Here is a 21383-nt window from a genome sequence, read left to right on the forward strand (position 1 = left end):
AATGCAAAATTGACTAGCCCAGCAAAACTCAAAGGAGGGGGAAAAAAAAGAGCAAAATCAGTCACAAGTTTCTAACTTTATTTTAACAATCTTGCTTTTTAAAAAATACAAGTTCTGATTAATGCCAGGGGGATGCCAAGTGTCCATTGGCTACAGGCCTTCTCTCTCACTTCAGTTCCCCTCCTGGGAGTAGTCATCCCTTTTGTCATGATAGCAAACAGCAATAAAATGCAAAATAGCTGAGTTGTGTTACAAGGTTTGTAACAGAATCCCAAGGGACATGCGTCTTAGTATGGCACAACTTCATTTAGCAAAGTGTTATTGACCTGGACCAGTAATTTAATGTTGCCAGAATATACAGTAGGTGTGCAAGGTGCATGGGGTGAGGTATTGTTTGCACTTTAATGGTACCGCTCCCTCTCTTCTGCAGATGGATCTATTGTGCGGCAGAAGGGTTTAAATGGAAGTGAGAGCTCAATTACCACAGAGAAGGGAATTCAAAAGGAGGAGCAGGCTTATAAACAAGACATTGAAGAGTTTTACATGTTTCTCTGTAGTAAGTAATTGAAGTGGCAGCAGAGCTGCCGTTTTAGTTGCAAGGGGGCTTCTGTACAGCCAACTACTACGAGAGCTTTACACTCGCCAATTAGCACATTTACTAACACCCTAGAAACCACTTTTTCTACAAAGGAATTCTACTCAACAGAAGCATTGTTTTGCAGGGTCATCTGTCCCAGGCAACCTTTGCATCCATGGATAAATTTGAACTGTGATTTCACTGTCAATGGTTTGAATGTGCCATGGCTAGATAGGTTTCAAATATGCCATTTTCTCAATAATGTCTTAAAATGGAAAAAGGCACTCGCTGTTGAAACAGCAACTTTGTACTGAAGTGAGACTTGTTCATAATTCTGCTGTGATTCTTCTAGTGTCTCAACTATACTTACACTTCAGTGTATTAGGGATGTTCTACACACTTTGGTGCTATTGTGAACTTTGCCATAGGAGCAGCAAAACATAGTTGGGGGTGAATAGCTTCCCCCCTACACCTTGTTTTTGGCAAAGTTATTTGTTTGTTTTTTATTTTTTCTTCAGCTGTTTGACTGAAGCATGAAGTGCTCCTAGGTACAGGTATCATCTAACTCTGTCTTGAATAATGCTGTCGTTCTTTCTGAGCTTTTACTGTCTAATGCTGAAAAAGGAAGGTGTAAGGAAATATCTGTACAAGCATAATATACCTGTAATTACACCTCCTTTGGCCAGGAACTTAGCATCCCCTCGACACATCTCACATAACATAGGAAAAGTTCACAGTACCAAGTTTTACAATCACAGTCACTCACAGCACCAAGATTGTCCAGACAAAAAGAAGTTACCAAAGAGAAAGGCCACTGGCCAAAATTCACACAATTGCCCATGTAAGGGCCTAGGTTAAAAATAAAGCACTGGTGGGAAAGTCAAGCCTAGCCTTTGCTGACTGTCCCTTTGGCACGGGGAGAGCAGCAAGTCACCCATCCTAGCTGCAGCTCTGAACAGAACAGTGCTATTGCCCCATCTGTTCTGGGGGCTTTTCTAGCCCCTTGAAGCTCCTCAGCCACCCCAGAGCTGGGGGAGAAGAGCAGCCCCATGGCACCCCCACTTCTGCCAGTGGGAGCTGGAAGTTACCGGACTGTAAACATTTTGTTGTAGCAGTCCACTGGAGCAGGCGGTTGATCCCACTCTGTGAAAAGGGAGCCCAAGCCCTGAAGGAGAGAAGAGATGTGTGTGCAGGAGAAGTCTGGGCTGCACCTGAGGCCCTGCTGTTGGCTCTGGATACCAGTTGGTTGTCCCATCAGGACAGCTGGAAAAAAGGCTTGGGACAGGAAATGTGTTTTCCCAGTAAGTGCAGCTTTGCCCAGATAACAAAATAGAAGCCTGGGAGAGGCAAAGTCCTTCCTCCAAACATGGCCTCTCTGCTCCTGCTTCCAGGTGTCTGGTTGCAGGAGCAGCTGTAGCCAGGCAGAAGAGCAGGCCTTAACCTCCACCAAACATTCATGGAGCTTAAAACCAAAGATAGCTCTGCTTCTATGAGAGGTTACTAACAATTAACTTTTCCCCATCCACCCTTAACCACATGCACATGGAGGACAGGGTACTGGTGTGTGGGCTTTCACCACAGCTTGGGAGCCCCTCTGCCTCAAGGGCTTCTGCAGCACTTTGCTTTCTGTGCTGAAAAGTGAGGTTCACCAAACGTGGTGCCCACTCTGAGCAGTGCTGACATCCTCTGCTCTTTGAGAGGGGGCAGTTTGCAGGCTTAGCCCTGTCTCTGCTCTCTCAGACATGGAAGGGGGCCAGAGGAAATCTTTCCAGCCTTCCCAGCCTATGTAAAGTGAGTCCCTACACTCTGAGTAAAAGAAAACCAACATTGATCCCATAAACATGCATATTCACAGAGAAATGAGAGCTCCAGCACATGGGTGCTGCTGTCTGAAGCAAGCAGTAGGCTGCTGTAAACCCTGTTCTCACCAGAAATAAATGTCTCGGTGGTAGTGAAATGGGGTCTAAGCCCCTGGATTATGTCCATGCCAGATTCACATGTTTCTTTAGTGTGTGAAGTCAATGTAAGATGCAAAAGGTTGAAGCACAGAGGTAGACATTTTCAGCTTGGAGAAAGTGGCTCCTAGGCTTGAAATGACCAGATGGCCGGTGTGCCCCTGCATGTTCCCCAGCCGGCGCGCAAAGACCCTCTGCAGCTCTGCTGTTGGGAAACAGAGGTGGCAGCTTTGCAAGGCGCAGCGCAACCAATGCGTGCTTCCTTTTGTCCTGCCCACACCCCGACTCTCTGCTGACTCTGCTGGTCAGACCCCTCACATCTCATCATTGTGGTCAGCAGGAGTTCTTAAAGGGAGTGGACAAAATTCATTGGTCCCTGTTGTTTAAGGGGAAAAGGAAAAAATAAACCTTAATGGTCACAAAGCAACATGATGTCTTGGTGGGAAGTGGAAGGGGGAAGAGTGGGACCCTCCAACCAGTGCGGAGGGGCAGAAGCAGTAGAAGACGACTCGTCGGGAAGGGCAGGTGCGTTTTCCAGGGACAAGCGTCAGCCGTAGGCTCCTGCAGGTAGTCGGGTTTGCGCTGAGCTTCCGCCGCTGGACTTGTCCGCGGGAAAAGGAGGAGGAGAGCGAGAGTCCGACGGGGGAACCCGCGTCCCCTTCCCCTGCTCGGCCACAGCGGCGGGAACCTGAGCAGAAACGCAGAGATGCTCTGCCGGGAGCGGACCTGGAGGCGGCAGGAGCCCCTTCGGGGGCGGCGGCCGGGGGGCACTCAGCCCTGGGCGGTGACCGCCAAGGCGTTCACGTACCCGTGGGGGCCCACGTCGGCGTCGGAGAGCCCATGGGCAAGCGGGGCGGCGGCGGCGGGGGCGGTGGCGGCGGGGCCGTACTTGGCGGGCGGCGGGGCGGTGGCGGGGCGGAGGAGGCAGCAGGTCTCCAGCGCCTCCAGGCCGCGGCAGGCCAGGAAGAAGAGGTTCTTCAGCATGAAGAGGGAGAGCGGCTGCTGATAGCGCAAGAGCAGGAGGCAGCGGAGCGCCAGGAGCGGGGCGTCCAGCAGCCCGGCGGGCAGCAGGAGGTGGAGGGCGAGGCGGGCGGCGCCGGGGGGACGGGCGGCGCTGAGCTCGTAGAGCCACAGCACCGGTGAGGCCAGGCAGAGGAAGTAGACGGCGATGAGGAGGTAGCGCAGCGGGGCGGGCAGCGGCGCCGGCCGCCCGGGCTGCAGCACCAGCTCCAGCAAGGAGAAGCTGTCGAGCAGGTCGAGGCAGGTAGCGAGAAAGGCGGCGGCGGCGCGGTGCTGCGGCGGCGGCTGCGGCGGCAGGAGCAGCTGCCCGGCGCCCTCGGTGCCGATGGCCCGTAGCAGGCAGTACAGCAGCGGGGCGGAGAGCGCCAGGGTGATGCGGAAGCCCGTGGTGCCCAGCGGCAGGCGCAGCTCGATCAGCTCCAGGATGGAGGTGCCCAGGATCAGCGCCGCCTTGGGCGTGAAGGCGATGGAATAGATGAGCCAGGCGAGGTGCGCGTAGGCGAAGTCGCCGCCGCGGGGGGGGCCCCCGGCCCCGCGGCCTCCGGCCCCGCGGCCCCCCGGGGGCCGTGCAGCAGCAGCGGGTGCGGCGGCGGCGGCCCGGGGGGCGGCGGGGGCCGCTCCCGGCGGCGCGCCCGGCTGTTGCGGCAGAAGAAGATGCCCCAGCCGGCCGCCAGCACCAGGTCGGTGGCGATCCAGCTGCACCAGTACAGGTCGGTGACGGCGATCAGGTAGAGGTCCAGCAGCGCGCCCTGCCCCAGTAGCAGCACCAGGGACAGCGCCTGGAAGCCCCAGCGCCGCCCGCCCGCCGCCCCGCCGGGACCCAGCAGCGCCCCCGCCGCCGCCCCGCCGCCCGCCGCCCCGCCGCCCGCCGCCGCCGCCCCGTACAGCTCCGCCGCCGTCATGCTGCGGCCCGGGCTCCCGCCGCCGCCGCCGCTGCTGCTGCTGCTGCTGCTGGAGAGCGGCGAGGCGGCGGCGGGCAGCGGGGCGGCGGGCGGCGGCACCAGTGGCTTGCTGATGCTGATGCTGTCCTCCTCCTCTTCCTCCTCCTCCTCCTCCTCCTCCTCCTCGGTGCTGCTGCGGGGGCTGCGGGGGCGGCGGGCCCGCGCCGAGCCCGAGCTCGACCCCGAGCCCCGCCGGCTGCCGCCGCTGCTGGAGCCCCCCGGGAAGAGGGGCTGCCGGTCGGCGGCGTGCGGCGGCGGCGGCGGCGGCGGCTGGAAGGAGCCCGAGGAGGAGGAGACCGAGCGCTGGTTGGAGGCAGCGCGGTGCATGGTCCTCCCCGGCCCCCGAGCCGGCGCGCCGGGCCCGACGGCCGCGCCGCGGCCCCCGGCCCGCCCCCGGCCCGCCCCCCGCGCCCCACGCCGCCGCACCGGCGGCGGCAGCGGCAGCGGCAGCGGTGTGGAGAGCCCGAGCGGCGGGAGCCGGCGGGGCGCGGCGGGGGAGGCCGGGGGCGGTGCCGAGCCGCAACCGCAGCAGCTGCCGGAGCCGGAGCGGGCGTCTCCGCTGGCGGCGGTGGGTGGGCTGGGGCTGGGGGTGGGGGAGCGGAGAGCGGCTGTGCGGCCGGGGGAGGGGAGGAGGGGGGCGAGAAGGGGAGGGGGAGGAAGGCGCCCCCCCCCCCCCCCCCCCCCCGCGTCCCCGCGCTGCAATGGAGCCAGATCTCAGGGAACGTGGCCCGGCTGCCACCTGCCCCCAGACCCCCGGGGATGGAGCCAGCCAGGCCTCATGGACATGCCGCTGCTCCCCCCGGCACCCACTCCAGAAAATCAGAAGTACTTCAGTCTCCCCCAGTCTCTCTAGGCTGACCAAGCCAAGGGCCAGTGGCCTGGAGCAGAGCCTACAGGGAAGCACTCACTTGTGGCTCCTCATCTGTGGTGCTGGACGTTTGGCTGCCCGTACACTTTTGGTCTATTGTAATTAATTGTACATCAAACTATGTGGCTTTTACCCCACCGGCTTCCTGAGTTGAGCCAAGCCACATACTGAGGGCTCTGCCCAGCTTGCCGTGATGGGACAGTGGCTTTAAATTGATGTGCATAGCCCTAAAGTTCCTACTTCTACAGAAAGCACCAGTTGGGGCCTTTATTCACCTGCCAATAATGGCTTCGAATTGAGCTTAGCTGGCTCGATCTGTGACAGCACCAGCACTAATGACTTGGCACTTCATGTTTCAAAGTAGCTTGGTGCTTGGCATCACCAGTCCCTATTCCTACCTGTGCCCACCACTGATGAGCCTGCTGCTGCCTGTCAGGGATGTGAAGCACCCTGAGTATCCACAAATGTATTAACTACACTGTGTGATAAAGACCAAAAATAGCTTCGCTTTTGAGGGTGTTCCTAATCAACACATGGGGTTGAGCAAAACCCAGATGCTTAGTACTGGGAAAGGACATCCAGGACAGCAGTGACAACCATCTAACTCATGTTGGTGCAGGCTCCCTGAGGAGCCCTACTCCAGTAAATGTCACTGGCTGCTCCTGACAACAAGGAGAAATCGGTCTGGGTACCAGGAGAATTCATGCTTAAACCTGAAACAAAGAAATAATTGAGAAAGGGAAGCAGAGAACTTGAGGTGGGTTGACAGAAAGAATTCTTTAGACTCAGCAATAATCAAGAGGAAAAGCAGGGGAAGAAGAAAGTAATGCAGAAGCATTACTGTCAATGGAGGCTGGAGTGAGGAAGCGCAGATAAATTTGTTTTCTAAAAGCATGGTCAAAACAGGGGGGAAAAAATCATAACTGGAGGCTAGGCAGGCTTTAATGTAGTTACCTGGGCAGCACAGCACTGAAGTGGCACACCCTCTAAACTGGGGTAGCAACCCACAGGCATTCCCATGGTGTCCCACACTGGTTGCTATCCTGCCTGCTGCGTCTCTGTTGCCATTACCTGCATGGCTGGGGCATGGCTAGGATGGGGGATGCCTATTTTCTACTACACTCACGTTGTGTTTTCAATGCTAGGATACACTCGCCAGGACTCAACCTTGCATCAGCGCTACTTGTGTTCATTGCGTTCCTCTAACTCACCTTGTCATGGTACGCAGTGTCAGATGAGACTGAACGTGCATTTGCTCTCTTGCTGTTTAAGAGCCCTTTCTCCCTAATTCCACATTTCGGTTAGCAAATAAAAATACTTCATTTTTTAAGGAGGTCAATACTATGGCATATCATAAGAAACACTAGTGTTCAAAAGAACAGTCCAGCCTGGAGGGCGGTGAATGGGATGGTGTGTCCCAGCCTGGCGCCAGGATGGAGGACACGAGGCTTCGCCCCAGGGCAAAACAGGCAGGACAGCTCTGCAGGTGCTCGCAGAGGGACAGGGATGCAGCAGGCAGCCTTGTAACCGTGACTAGCGTCACTGACATTCACAAGTTTAAGATCAGGTGAGTCCAAAGAGGGCTGTTGCCATTTATTTTTCAGCAGGTGACTACGTGGCAGCCTGAGGCTGAGGACGTCTAGCAGCAGGCTCCAGACAGCCCTGTACAGAGCTGCTCACATTTAGTCTGGGCAGCTTGTGCGCCTCTGCCGAGGCTCTTGGCCCAGGCATCACAGCTCTGGCATCCCCGCTGCCACACAGAGCCATGGGGCTGCCCTTCACCACGGGCTGCTCCCCACGATCAACATCCCATTTCAATGCCTCAGAGGTTCTGCTGCCATGTTGCGGCTGTGACACAGGACAGGCTTTTCCCTCTACATTGCTGGGGCGGCATGGGAAAAACAGTGAGTTTTGTGTGACACAAGCAATACCGCACCACTCTCAGCCGAGTAGCTCAGTCTGAGGTCATTGAAGATGCAAGAAGACAGTAAGCAGTGAGCTGCCTCTCCACTTTTGCCTGACACGCTCCCATCGTGTTTGCTTTGCTCTCCAGCTTCTCAAGGTGTGTGGACTTTGTCAGAGATGAAAGCACTGCGCCTGGGCTCTGCCACTGAGCACTGCGTGTTTGGCTGGCAAGGCTTTCTCTCTCTGACAGACTTGCCAGTCAAAGAAAAAAAAACATGGCCAAACAATTCCTTTGACTACAATTTGTGTACAATCCCACAGACACCTCGCTTAGGGCTCCACTGGATGGTCTCTGTTACACAGGGAGCGTGAGGCTCGAGGCCGCGGCCAGGGAGGATGTTTGCTGTCTGCGTTGCTTTCAGGGTCGAGCACAGCCCAGTGCTACTTCTCTTTGACTGGTGACGAGAGTGGCCCGGCTCAGGGTGGCGACGAGGGTTTGTGAACGACACCGGCTGTGTCTCCTCATCTGGTTTCCACACAAAGGCTGGGTTAGATGGCAGTGTGTGTGAGATCAAGGGTAGAGGGTAAAACCACATTCTCATGCACTGGATCCTGGCCTTTAGCTAAGGTGGGTACTCTCACCTGACCTTTCTCAGGGTAAGCCAGCGCTTGTGTCACTGGCATGATTAATGTGTGGTCAGTCCCGAGGATCAGCTAAATCGGTCTTACTCCTAACACATCCACCTATTCCACTGCAAGAAAAGTGTTCCGCTTCCATGAGAGAATGTGGAGTGAAACCCAAGCATCCATCTGGGCTGCTCAGGGCAACGGCCCTCACGCAGGGAGGGTTGCTCCTGCCCTGCCCGGGCAGCAGACGGCGATGGCTTTGCCTCGTTGGCTCTTGTGCTCCGGGTTTCCTGGGCAATGCGCTCCCCTGCTCCGTGGGCGCCGTAGGCTGGACATGCTCACTTAGCTGCCCTGGCACTCTGCCTATAGGCACTCCAGTCTCTTCTGCTTTCGATCCAGAGCCTCATTTCACAAAAAATGCCTTGTTTCACAAAGGTTTGGGTGTTTCTTGCTGGGCTGGCATCTGTCCCACCTGCTGGTGTAAGTGCAATTGGATGGGGGTCCCTGGGTTTCGGGAGGGATGGGCTGTCACCCGCAGCTGGCCTGCCCACCTGGGGAAAGGGGCTCTGACACACCAGCCAGGTGATGTGGTGAGCTCAGCCCAGGGGAACGGGGTGGGGGGGAAGCAAGGCACCTGGGGGGCAGCTGGGTGCTAAGTGCTCCTGCCTGGGGTAGTGCCTGCTTGGTGAAGGGGCTTGCACCTCTTGTACCTTGGGGAGCATGGTCTTGTTGGGCTGAGGCTGTGGGAGCAGTGCAAGAGGAAGCCTTATGGAAATGGTTCTCTAGAGACTGAAAGATCCCTGCTGGGGCTGGGAAGGTCCCTGCATCTAAGGTAGGTGGTGAAAGGGCAAGGGGAGCTCTGAGCAGGGATGGGGGAGCACTGGGAAGGATGGTGGGAGCTCAGAGCTTCCTTGGGCTGAGCACAGGCTCCGGCAGGGCAAACACAACCCAAACAAACAGGTGAGAATAAGAAAAGAGCTTATTTGTGGGGAAGGAAGCAGAAACTGTGCCTGTGCCTTAAAATGGGAGCGAGGGGAGAAATGTCTTCTACTTGAGAAAGCACTGAAGAGCTTTTTGTAGCACACTGTAGGATGAGATATGACAAGCTGATGCTTCCCGTGTGATCCAGTTATTTAATGCAATGTGCAGTCCTTGGAAGTGTTAGTGCTTAACCATTACTGTTAAAACATTAAAAGGCTAAACTATAAATAGCTTCTACTCTTCAGCAGCTCCAAAGCTATGTTTCTGGCTTCTTTATGTATTTATGTGTATGCATAGATATGTGTGTGTATATGTATATTTAAAGGCAAGCAGCAGACAACAGAGTTTTGTGAAACAGTCATACTGAATACCTAAAACGCTCCTCTTTCTAGTTTATACTACTAGTGGAAACAAGTGGTGTGCCCTCAAAAATACCCCTCCTGGGGGAAAGACAAAACTTTCTTGAGGGCAGAATTCAAGAGGAAACAAAATAATGACTCACTTTCTTGGGGGGGGGGGGGGGTAGAGTCAAATATATGCCTGAAAGAAAGACCAGAAACTAAATCCCTAATTATACCCTGCAGTAAGCTGTCAGAAACTGGCAGCAGTGGGAGGGAAGGAGGCAAAGCTGATCTCAGTTGAGTTTGAGCGTAATCTGCTCTAACCATACTTAAAATGCCTTTTGTGTGAGAAAGGAAGGTTCTGGGATTCTCTGACACATGCTTTGTACTGTGCTTATCTAATCCATTCAAACGGTCAGGGTTGAAGTTACAGGCAAGCGTAGAAGAGCTGCACCTGGCCAGCACCAAAATTCAAAGACGCCTTGGTTTGTTCGCTTCCAAATGCGGAGTCTTTGTAACTAAACTGCTGATCCAGTAATACGGTTTGGGGAATACAGATACTCTTCAAGAGGGCATAAAAGTGTAACGATCTATTGCTTGTAATTACATTTCAGTTCAAAGAGCTTTCGATACCAGCATAAAATGCAAAGAGATTTATTTTTTTTTTCCATGCTTGTAGCAGGGTAGGGGTTTGGAGAGTGAAGAGGATTTGGGGGCTGCTCTTACTATTTTGTACTTAGTCTTAGCACACAGTGTGTATTGGAACTGACCTTGAGGAGAAAGTGAAAGTTCTCAGTAGTTGAACTGACTGAAGGGAAAAAGCAGGGTTATTACAGCGAATTAGAGGAAAGTGCTTTCTTGATGGAACAGTTTGGTACCTAGAGAACATGCAGCTGCCTTGCTGGGGTGGGGTTTTAAACTGTTGCAGACTGGATCTCTAAAGATCTTTACGTGCATAATCTTCATCAAATTGTGTGGCTGCAAAAATCCATAAAGACTTGTGTTTTTATAATTGAGGTTAGGTAGATTTGGTCAAAGAAGGGTCTGGGCATGCCCCTGAAGGGCCAAGGTCTGAACCAGGGTGAGCAGGTAACTGCTTAGCTCGTGTTCAAGGCCCACTACTAAGCACTTCTCAGGGCTTAATCTGCTCGGCATTTCCCACCACATCCACCTGGGAGCAAACTCCAACTTGAATAGGGCTCTCAGTCCCCCTTGTTCCTTCTTCAGTGTTTCATGATGCCCTTGCTTAACTCCGCTCCTTATGTTGGTTACAGATTTCTATGGGACTCCAGCTTTCAGCTAAGGCTGTCTCTGACAAGGGACACCTTCACTCTGGGCTGCCCTTTTGCTTTAACAATAGTGTAGTGATTAAAAGCATTCATCTGAGAGGTTCAGGTTTTCATCTCTTTCTGCCTAACTAAACTTTGATCCGCCCTATCTTGGGCGAGTGTTCCAACTACCAGAGTACTGGGTAAAAGGAGGGGGCTGGTTAATGCTTTTTATTGTTATTTATTAGAGATCAGGGCCGTAGGTCATTTCTCCAGGATGTAGAATACAATTTGATTCCTCTCTCTGCTGAGAATGGGAATCCTTGTCCAGCCCCTCCAATACTGCTTTTACTGCCTTATCAATTGTTCCTTTTGACATCAAGTTCCTGGGACTCTGAATCATGCTTGTTTTGCTGTCTAATGTACCTCCTGTGAGCGGTGAACTTTGTAGATGGAAAACTTCTGGTGGAATATCTTATAAGAACAATGCAAGTGAACTGGCTGTTTCTAGATCATTAAAGCTCATGGGTTTCACCTAGTAGGATCTTGAATTTTCCATTTGCTGAAATCAATGAAAGTTTTTGGCTCTAATCTGAAAGTTTATCAGTTAATATAGGTCTCCCTAACTCCACTCACCTTTTTTTAAAAGGCACCAGGGCATGGCTCTTGTCAAACAAGTTGGGGAGCTTTTTATGATCACAAAGGGGTTAACATAGAGCCAAGCAAGCTTCTGGCAGTAAGGATGGGTTTTCCATATGCCCTTAGGCTTGTTCTTCATTTGCAATAGCAGATTAAGGTGGTAGCATCCATCTTGTGTCTTCCCCACCCAGCAGACGTAATCATTACAAACAACTGCTTAGGTCACAACTAAATGCCTACCCTGAAAGCATCTCACACACAGGTGGCATCCCAAAACTAGTCTTGACTGTGAGCTGTCAGTCAGGGTGTCACAGCTTGTGATGTGTCCTTTTTTTTCCACCCTACAGAGTAGGGATGGTCAAAGTTGCACTCAGCTCACCTAAGGCAGATGTAGAGCTTACAGGGAATTAGTTTGGCTCAGGCAAAAGAATTGCTGGAGGGATGTCTTTCAGGGTGGTTCCCTCAGGAAAATCTGAGAATGGCTTGATGAACAGCACAAAAGGCAGAATTTGTCCTGATAATCTTCTAGGCCAAAGATGTGAAAGAGACCAGGATAATACTCATGAAACGTACACACAGCAAGTTAAAATTTATTTCAAAGAAAACCTCTTTTATTATTTTATATATGTGCTAGATCAAAGGAGCAACTCTAGAACTGGGTTGAAATTAATACGAAATCTAAAATAATCACAGCTTGTGATTTCTCTGTATGATACATAATCACTCTGCTACAGTGCACGTACGTAATCTGAAACATCACCCATTTATTGGAGGGGAAAAAGACACACCAGGATTAAGATTGGAAGAAAGGGGACAGTAGTGTTATGTGACTCCCTGAATGCCAGGGCTAGCAGTTGCATGTGTCCTGTGGAATAAAGGAATTGACCCCTCTGGCCGCTGTGTTATTGCATGACATAAAAGCTCTCTGCTTCAGATCCAAAACAAGGTCCTCTGGTTCCTCCCTGCTATTCTCAGTAGCTTCACCTCACTGCATACTCCTTTTGGGCTTTACTAAAACCCATCCATCTGTGGAAGACAGAGTTCTTAGGACTGGGTCTTCACCATGTTTGTTGTACAGGGCAGTGCACCATATAAATATTAAGATTTCAGCCAGTGAGGTCCCCTCTCCTGCTTGGTCCCATAATCTGCACAGAAGTATGCTTGCTCTGAATTGAAAAAATGTCTTCAGAAATACCATTTCTGTGCAATACATGAGACAAAGGAAAAGTTTTGTTCCAGCCACACTTGAAGCTAATTCCAGGAAACTGCAATTCCAAGGAAGAAAGATTTCACTGAACTCTAGCAATAACAGATGTCCATAAGCGAACGGCAGATAAGCTAGAAGCCTGCACAACACTCTAGCACAAAACTCACGGAACAGAGGAGACCTGGCACGTGCTATCATTTGAAGAAATACTCCACAATCAAGTCAGTATCCAACGGCAGCTGCAGAACCCAGATTTCCTACTCCATCCGCTGTGTCCATGCAGTTCCTAGGCAGTGACTTGGACAAAGTGCATTGTTTCAAGGAGCTGAGCAGGGGAAGTGGGGAAAGGTCTCAGCGTTGCTCAGACCAAGGGCAGCCCATCTGACCAGTTAGTGCACAGACCAACAAGCAGAGCCTTTTATGTAACTTTACTTGGTAAGAAGTGGGGAAAGGGTACAAGATTCTTCTAGGCTTCTTCTCCCTTCTGTTCAATTTCAACTCATAAGTGAAACATTTCTTAAATTCCTTATCACTGAAGTTCCTCCTACACATTTTTTTAAGACTTCCAGAGCACTGTTTCAACACTACCATGGTGAAAAAACAAAACTGGAGTTAAAAGCAAATTTAGAATCTGAAGCAGATTCACATCCGTCAGCTCACCTTCACTGCTCTTCCAAAGATGGAGATGCCTGGTTCACTCTCCATGCAAATACAAATCTCTTCCTTTCTTGAAGGAGGTGCTCCCTCCTTCCTCTTGCTACCTACCTCACTTCTGGCTGAGATGTGCCATGCATGCTGATAGGAAATTACAAATTGCTTGCAATTTCTCAAAATTATTCTGCACGTTCCTTCCACAAAGCTACTGTGATCATCGAAGTGGCAGCCAGTGCACTTGGCTCCATTTGGGATAGCTGATTCAGCAGTGCTACACCCCTCAGGGTTCAGCAGCACCGTGTTTTTGAGTAACTGGCACCCGAATCTTAACAAGTAACAAGAAAGAGTTCTGCCAAAGCTTCCTGCACACAGAGTGATAGACCTTAGTATTTCTGCAGGTAAATACCTACCAAACTGAAGGCATTATTGCCAGCCCAGCTCTGAGGTCTATGTAATCACAGCCTAGAAGACAGTTCCAAATTAATCCTATGAAAGTTATCACCCGAGTTAGTAAATATTGCAAGGAAAGGGAGCGGTCCTCTTTGTGCACTGGATGTCACCTCTGAAAAGTGAGGCTGAGGGACGCTGGAGCTAGTTTATGAATAAATGGGTTTTGGACCCCCAGTTTCAGGCCTTGCACACTGGGTCTATGCTATGAAAGCTAAAGGGCCTTCCCTATGTTATATGCAAAGTCCCTCCCTGTACTTATCCTTCTGGAAACTGGAGACAAGCCCTTGTCTTCTGCAAGTAGATGAAATGGTAATTTCTTTTCCTCTCCAGTGAAAGGCAAAGGACTCAAATCCGAGACTGTGTTCCTCAGATTACAGCTGCTTTTAGAAGCAGCCAAGCGATTCTTGTCCTGATAGGACAAAGGAGAACCCCCCCAGCTAGTGCTAATTGAGGAAGAGACTGCTCCCCACTATGGATTTCACAGGATGGAAATTCATCCAAAGAGGTATTTTTCTGCTCCTATTCATCAAATAAAGGATAGAGAAAGAAGCCACAGAGAAGGACCTCTTTGCCTGGGTCACTGACAGAGCACCCAGTCCCCTTCAGACGCAGAGCCTGGCATAACATAAGAACAGAGCCTGCTCTGCAGTGAGCCCTTCCTAGGAAGACATATCAGTATCGAGAGGACTGAGAGCTGCTGAAGCAGAATGTCAGTGCACACAGATGCTGAGATTTGAATTAAGAACAATTCAAACTTCTGTGCAGAACATCTTGTTTGTACTCTGTATATGGAGCTGCCTGGTAAAGCAGGAAGAAAGAAAGAGGAGGCAGAGCAGACCTATTTCTGATCTCTGTGTGGTGTGAGCTGAGCATAACTAGGAACACCAACTCAGTTGTGCTGGCTCCAAAGGCACGTACACAGCCTGATTTATGCTTCTAAAATTACAATGCTCCTCTGGAATTAAGACGCTCTTTGCTGAGCCAGTGGATTTTCTTGAGCAATTCTTGCTTAACTTCTTTGGACTGTCAAAGGAGACACAGGGCTTGATCTTTCTCTGGATAGCCCAAGCTAGGAAAACAGAGGTGATGGAAGGTGCATGTTATTAGAGATATGGAAATGTTCCTGGGCAGGCAAGTCCCAGCTGCTAATTCATGTAAGAGGGACTCTATCCACATGCTAAAGGAAGAGGAGGGAACAGGGATCAGACCACGTGGGGTATCCCTGAGTTGCAAACCACACAAGGGAAGAGAGGAAAAAAGGAAGTGAAGGACAGATACATTTGTACTCTTAAAGATGGGGATTAGGGATCTGGGGCTCAGGTACCATCCTGGCTTGATGATCTCTTCTTTGAGTCCTTACATGCAAGGAAGAAGCAAAGGCAGGCTGTGACTCTTTCTGGTTGGCCCCTCTCTGGAAGCTGGGCCAGCTGGAGCAGGGGGGTGTCCCTTGCAATGGTCAGGGTCAGCATGGGTGCCAAAACAGCCTCTTGCTGCAACACTGACTTCTGGGCAAAGACACTTCTGGGAATTCAGACTCTGTGGTGGTTTCCTGTGTTATTAAGAGTAGGCTGCTGGCTCCCTAGTGGGATGTGAAAAGGCAGAAGTGTTCACAGAATGCTAAACAGGGGGAACAGAATAACATAACTTTCCCCTCAGCCCTGCAGCAAGTTGCTCTGGCTACTGCAGCTTCCTTTGAGGGGCCCTGCCTCTCCATAGCTGCCAGAGGACTGCAAAATGGGACTTTGTTTCAGACTGACAGTGATGCAGTGGCAAATCCCCAAGCACACAGAATTTGTTAAAGTCCATAGGCACTTATTCTTCATAAGGAGAATGTTATGACTTAAAGCCTTCCCTTGGCAGAGTGCCACCACAACACAGGTTCTGGTGCGCTCACGTCAGAGACTGGACGAATAGTACATTGTACAAATGGTATGTTGGCTGATGGCAGCTCTTTGCACAGGAAAGACCTTCATCCTCATACACATCGTGAGGAGGAGGGTGGGCTTGCCTGATCTTCATGAACAAAGGGTGGAAAAGAAAAGAACTCTGATGGCTGAATAAAACTGGGATTGCTGGGACAAGCCTTCTCCTCATACACTGTTTCCATTATGGCTCAATTGTTGATGGCAGCAATGAACACTCACAGTTGAAAGCCTGCTGGCAGCTGTCAGGATTGCAGATCAATAAAAGCAAGGGACTTTTAGTGCTGAGACAGGGAGTTTTCTTTCACGTTGGCTAGATTAGAAGATCACCCCAGGTCTCTTCCCGTTCTTCCCTTCTTCCCTTTGCAGTACATAAAATTCCTGACGGTAGATCTTTAGGCACACCTGTCTTAACCCTAGCTCCAGTTCTCCTTTGTGAAAGCAAGTTGCACAGCATCATTCACATCCTGCACTATGTGAGATGCTTCCACCAGGCTGGGGTCAAAGCAGAAGTCCCGATGGCCGTGGAACACCGTCTCTGCCATGCACTCCTCCGTTTTACTGGGAACATCTGTGTTGTGGCGGTAGACCCCAGTGCAGACCAGAATCGACTCGCAACTCTCCACTGAATTGCTGCAGTCCTTCCACAGCTCGAGGTGATCCTCAGTTTGGGGACTGGCTGCCTGCAGGCTCCTCTTCACCCCAGCCTGGACCTGGTTCTGGTGAGCTGACTTGAGGTAGTTGTTGTAGAGGTTTGCCCCATAGACATCGGACATCGGGTTATCCCTGGATAAAGCCACAGTGTGAAACAGAAATGAGAAACTAGCCCATGCATCAACTTCTGGCTCTAGCAGACTGGGATTAAGGCAGCACTGAGGGAGGAAGGGGCACAAGGTATTTGCTAACATCAAGAGAATCACCCAGACTGGGCCAGTGAGTCCACCTACTGATGCGTCCTACTCAGCTGTGGTGAAGGCCACAGGCTTCACAAACATCTTTCAAAGGGGAAAAGACATATCCCAAGCACCCAAAGCAATTTCAGCCATTACTGTAATGTGTTCCCTACAATCCCAAAGTGATTGGCCTAACAGGGCTAATGGTACTACATCCGGGTCTCTCAACTTTTTCTTTAATCCAGTCATGCTACATGCACTCTGCATCCTACAGTAAACAGCTTTGCTAGGCTGATAGGCGCCTTCAAATTATTAAAAGCGTAGGGTGCAAAAAGCTAGCAAGCCTCTGTTCCAGGATGTGAGGCTACAGAGATGCCATGAAGATTTTGGCATTCATTTTAGAAATATCCATTAAAAAAAACAACAAAACAAACAAACAAAAAACACTTAAGAGAAGTCAGCATGCAACTCCCTAAGGACACCAGCAGAAAAACAGTCTCTTACCCAACTGCATAGAGGCGTCGGATGGGAGACTTCCAGCCCTGTTTCTCTGCCTGTTGTTTTATCAAGTATTCAGCATAACGGTAGGTGACTGTGCTAGGTTTGCCAATCAAGGCTTCGTACTTCAGCTCCCGGCCTGTCACTTTCTTATAGATGTTCTCCAAGCAGAGAAGGTAAGTGCCATGGCCAAACCTGCTCCAGAAAGGAGGTCATCAGTATCCCCAGTCATACCACCTAAGTAGCAAACACCCCCTCAGTGAGGAGGACCATCTCCTGTAGCCAAGGTACCACCTAGTTTGGACATAGTATCTATCCACAGGTACAGTGGTCTGGATTTTGTTTCTTAAAAGTTTTAGTCTTTGTTTCTCATTCAGTTTTCATGTCTCTGCTGCTAATTATGCCATACAGTCAAACTCTAACACTAAAAAATGTAGTAAGAAAAGATCATCTGCAGGAGAGATGTATGAAATAGGCTAAAACAAATACCACACATGCTTTTCACCTGGGCATCTTGGCTTCGGCCATCCACAGGAGATCCATGTTGCAGGCAAGGACAGGCAGATGGGGGTATGGTATATCTTGCAGCTCTGCCCCAGGATTCCCATTGCTCAAGAGTACATCAATAATAAGTTGCAGGCTTGTCTCCCACCTCACTGGCTCACCAAACAGAATCACCCCTGGAAGATTTCAAGAGATGCTTAGAAACTCACATCATCCAAGTATAGGACCCACTTCCAAAAGCCACCCACTAGCAAAAGCACTTCTCTGCTGGGATGCCCTGGCTGATACAGCTACAGCTGGAATATGTCTGGTGCCAGGGCTCCAGTCTGCCTATCACTGCACCACGTGCACAACTAGTCCCAGATGCTGAAGCATGGCACAGAGAAAAGTTGGCTTTGCTCTTATCAAGCTTGTGCTTCGCACTGCATGAGGGCAGCGAGGTTGCCTCCCGACTGTAGCCTCTGAATAAGCTGCCTGTGGATACTGATGAGCCAACAGCACATCATTACCTCCCATCCCAGCTGGCTTGCCTTGCTGTTATTTCTGCTTGCTGTTCATATGTAAACACAGGCTATTGCTTACCTTCTATAGTGGGGAAGCCAGTGGTTGGAGGAGGCTGCCAGAAAAAAATAAAGGCTGGGTTACTAATGCAAAACCTAATGCCGCTTCCAAACCAGAATTAAAAATGCTTCCTTTGAACCTGCCAAGGCAGTCCATAAAGAGGCAGGACAAGGCCACCTGGAACCTCAAAGAAAGATTTCCCTCACCGCCCCCCCCCCCCCATCCCAGACTGGATTTCACAGATCTCACGTTCCTGTCTCAGAGCTGGAGATGTCAACCAAACCATCTTACCACTCACTGCAAGGAACAGCAATGAAAGACACGCATGGCATGAGAAAGGAGTGGGGAGAGTCATTGCCCTTCCAGCAGGAGCCAGCACTGGAAAGAGTAGAGAGATGCTGGCTGCTCAGTACCAGTTCCAGGCTCTCGCTAAAGAAGGTCACTAGCAGCTGGCTGCTCTGTGCCTCTGCAGCTTCTCCACCCCATGCTATGTGCTGTAAGCACCACCACACCGGCCCACCCATTCTACTGATGCGTCAGGAAATCACCAGTTCCTTTGGTCTCCGGCTCTGATCCACCATGTCTAACAGGGGATATGCCTTCCTCAGTGCCTCTATGGTGACCACGTGCTTGAACCCCAGGCTATTTCAGACCATCAAGGAAAGATGTGGAGACTGTTTGGGTGGTTTGGTGTTTTGGTTTTTTTTTTTAAAGTTACTTGCAAAGGCATCTACAGGATTAAAAATACAAGTCCTATTAGCAGAGCATTTATTTAACCCGGTAATGCATAACCTTATGGCTTCAGCCAAACTGTATGCTGTGCTTCAACCTAAAGGTGGCCTTAAAGGTTAAAAAAAACCAGACTGGGGCAATTTACTTGGTAATCAGCAATCCTCGGAAACAGGCAAAGAGCAGAGGTCGCTCCAAGATAGAATGGATGTGCTTTGGGCGACCTTCAAGGCCAGGGTTCTCATACCAGTGCAGCACAGGGGGCAGGTCAGGCTTCTTGGCTAGAAGTAGAATCAGTGAAGCTCTGGTCAGCTTAGCTAGTGAAAAGAAAATGGTTTGTGCTGATAAAACTATGCAAGTGAAGAATGAGTTACATTTGCTTGCGGAACACTTTGCCCTTAGCTCACCCCACCAGCCTTGGGAAAACAGAGCCGGGCCAAGGTTTTGTACCGGATGAAGTTAAATATAAGCACAAGGTGTGACTCTGTGTGTACAGGCTGAGATGTCGCAAACTCTGCAGGCAGTTCTTACCTCCCTGCAGATGTGGGATATGTCAGATCTGCTGTGCCATTGCCTCAGCCAGGCAATATGCGTGCCTATATCCCTCACCCATGAAGGACTGTCAATTAGACCATGTCCCTGCACTGGGATGCTCTGACTCTAATGATGTTTGAGTTCCTCCAATTGCTGTCAGATTCTTGGGGGAATTCTTAGCTGTGGGAGAGTTGGGAATGATCTCTGATGCACTTTGCTGTGAAAGAATGGGAGGAGCGCAATTTTATCTCAAAAGTGAGAGAGGCTCAGAGCTGATGAGTCCTCATGATGACATCCTGCCAACAGGAACAGCAGTCTCAGGAGACGTAATCAGGGTGAGCAGCCAAACACAGAACAAAGACAGCCAGGAGGTGACCAAGATGGAGATCAACTGTTAGTGCCTGCATTTGAGCCTCTCTATGAGGGTGCCTCCCCATAAGATGAGACCAGTGACCTTTCTGTCTCTGTGCGCTTCTATAATCTGACCAAGTGAGTGCCGGGTTAGGGGCTGGGCAGAAGCAGCAGCGTTTAGCTGGGAAGCAGTAGCGGGATGCGCAGAGCACCGCGACACACACACAGAGCAAAGGATACTTCTGGGCGTTCTCCTCCACGGGCCCCTGCCCGGCCACCAGCATGCACTTGTGGTGGAACTGGCTGAAGAGACGTAGGGGGCTGTGGGACAGGATCACCTGCTCCGGAGACACCTGCAGGAGGGAAGACAGGCTGACAGAGATCCGTGGGGAAGATTTTGTGGTCGGGGTCGCATCCCTTCCCTGTGCTACCACCTGCCTCCCTCCGTCCCCTCAGGCCAAGGCACGGCTGGTCACTCGGTGGTGCTGCCACCCCCAGCCCCTTACCCCTCCCGGGGAAGTCGCCCTGGGTGAGCTCCCTCCTCCTCCTGGTACTCCCCTCCAAAGCCGGGTCACTTGAACGGGGGAGCCGTGAAGCAGCCGCTTCCCAGCGGCGTGGACTCCGTCTGACCCTGCCAGAGGAGCCGCCCCGTCCCCCCGCCGCCGGGGCGCAGGCCTGCCGCCGTTACCTGCAGCCCCAGCGCCTGGGAGAGCTCTCGGGCCTTGGCCGACCTCAGGCAGTTGCCGGCGTTGGTCAGGAAGACGACGGGCACCCGAAACCGGCCGCTGCTGTCCGCCAGCCTCTGGAAGGCCTGACGGGCGGCGGGCACCGCCTGGCTGCCTCGCACCAGCACCCCGTCCACATCGAAGAGGAACCCAAAGGCCGGCGGCTGCAAGGCGAGCGGAGGGGACGGTCACCCGCCGCCGGGAGCCCTTCCCTCTCCCTCTCCCTCTCCCCCCCCCCCGCACCCGGCCCCGGCCCACAGCGCCCTTCCCGGCCCGCGGCAAGGACGCGGGCGGTGGCCCCGGCCCCTCGCCCCCGGCGACGCCGCTCACCCGGCCCCCGGCGACGCACCCGCGGGCGGGCGGCCCCCGCAGCCCCGCGGCGCGCAGCAGCAGCCCCCGCCCGAACCGCAGGCAGCCGCGCAGCGCCATGCCGCGCCGCTCCCGCCCGGCCCGGCCCCGGGGCCGGCGGCGGGGCACGCCGGGGCTCGTAGTTCCCGGACTACAGCTCCCAGCGAGGCGCGGGGCCCGGCGGGGCGGGACCGGGGCGGGCGCGGTGTGTGCGTGGGGGTGTCCGCGGCAGAGGGCTGCCGGCCTTCACCCCGAGGTGGTCGGGCAGTGGCTGCCTGCGGCGCGGGCAGGCGGGTGGCTGGCGGGAGCGGGGAGGGATTCTGCCAAACCATTCTGCCGCCATCGTGGTTTGGGGGTGCGGGAGTGCAATGTCCTGTCTGCTTGGGAGCAAAGGGTTACAGAGAGCTGGGAGAGAAACGGGAGACGGCGAGTGGTTGCAAAAGCAGGTGTCGGAAACAGCACCGAGGCTGGTGGGGCTTTACCTGGTAGAGGGAAAGGGATTGCGCTGGGGAAACGGGTCCGAACAGCCCTGCGATGGGAGAGGGGTGCAAAATCACTAACGAGGAGAGATTTGGGCAGGAGGGAGCGAAAGGCTTGGACCCCCCTAAAGCAATTACACCGGGTTTATCTAACCCCCTCACAAGATCAAAGAACAGGAAACTCTTGGTTTCCTGAGCGAAGCTGCTCCAGTGCTGTACAGTGCAGTCCTCACGGTCACAAAGGCATCTCACGGGATATAGAGCCTGGTTTCAGTCTAAGGTGGTTACAACTTACCCTGCCCGCAATGCGCATGCAAAGGTTCTTCGTTGCAACTTTTTACCCCTGCCAACTGCTGCCCTGCCTTTGCTCAGTCTTTTCTATGTAAACCCAAGTCTTGCAGTCTTT

At 52.3% G+C, this 21383-nt stretch overlaps 2 protein-coding genes across 3 annotated transcripts; both read right to left on the reverse strand.

Annotated features, from left to right (window-relative positions):
• Positions 1 to 65: 65 nt before the first annotated feature.
• TMEM121B (transmembrane protein 121B) lies at positions 66 to 4962 on the reverse strand. The gene is given in 4 exon segments (XM_054839110.1): positions 66 to 3392; positions 3395 to 3459; positions 3461 to 4175; positions 4178 to 4962. Coding segments are annotated over 4 exon segments (1512 nt in total). The 5' UTR covers positions 4821 to 4962; the 3' UTR covers positions 66 to 3303.
• Positions 4963 to 11699: 6737 nt separating this feature from the next.
• On the reverse strand, positions 11700 to 20624 carry HDHD5 (haloacid dehalogenase like hydrolase domain containing 5). Of its 2 annotated transcripts, XM_054821820.1 has the most exons (8): positions 20481 to 20624; positions 20114 to 20314; positions 19666 to 19778; positions 18360 to 18453; positions 17833 to 17866; positions 17252 to 17426; positions 16753 to 16941; positions 11700 to 16141 (listed from the first exon to the last, which is right to left on the reverse strand). In XM_054821820.1, the coding sequence occupies exons 1-8, from the start codon at positions 20577 to 20579 to the stop codon at positions 15772 to 15774; spliced, it is 1275 nt and encodes a 424-aa protein (XP_054677795.1). In that variant the 5' UTR covers positions 20580 to 20624; the 3' UTR covers positions 11700 to 15771. The 2 variants fall into 2 exon arrangements, with proteins under 2 accessions (XP_054677795.1, XP_054677805.1); XM_054821830.1 differs by lacking the exon at positions 16753 to 16941.
• Between the last annotated feature and the right edge of the window lie 759 nt (positions 20625 to 21383).

Source organism: Grus americana, chromosome 1 (genome assembly GCF_028858705.1).
Source record: "Grus americana isolate bGruAme1 chromosome 1, bGruAme1.mat, whole genome shotgun sequence".
In the NCBI taxonomy this organism is placed as follows: Eukaryota; Metazoa; Chordata; class Aves; order Gruiformes; family Gruidae; genus Grus; species Grus americana.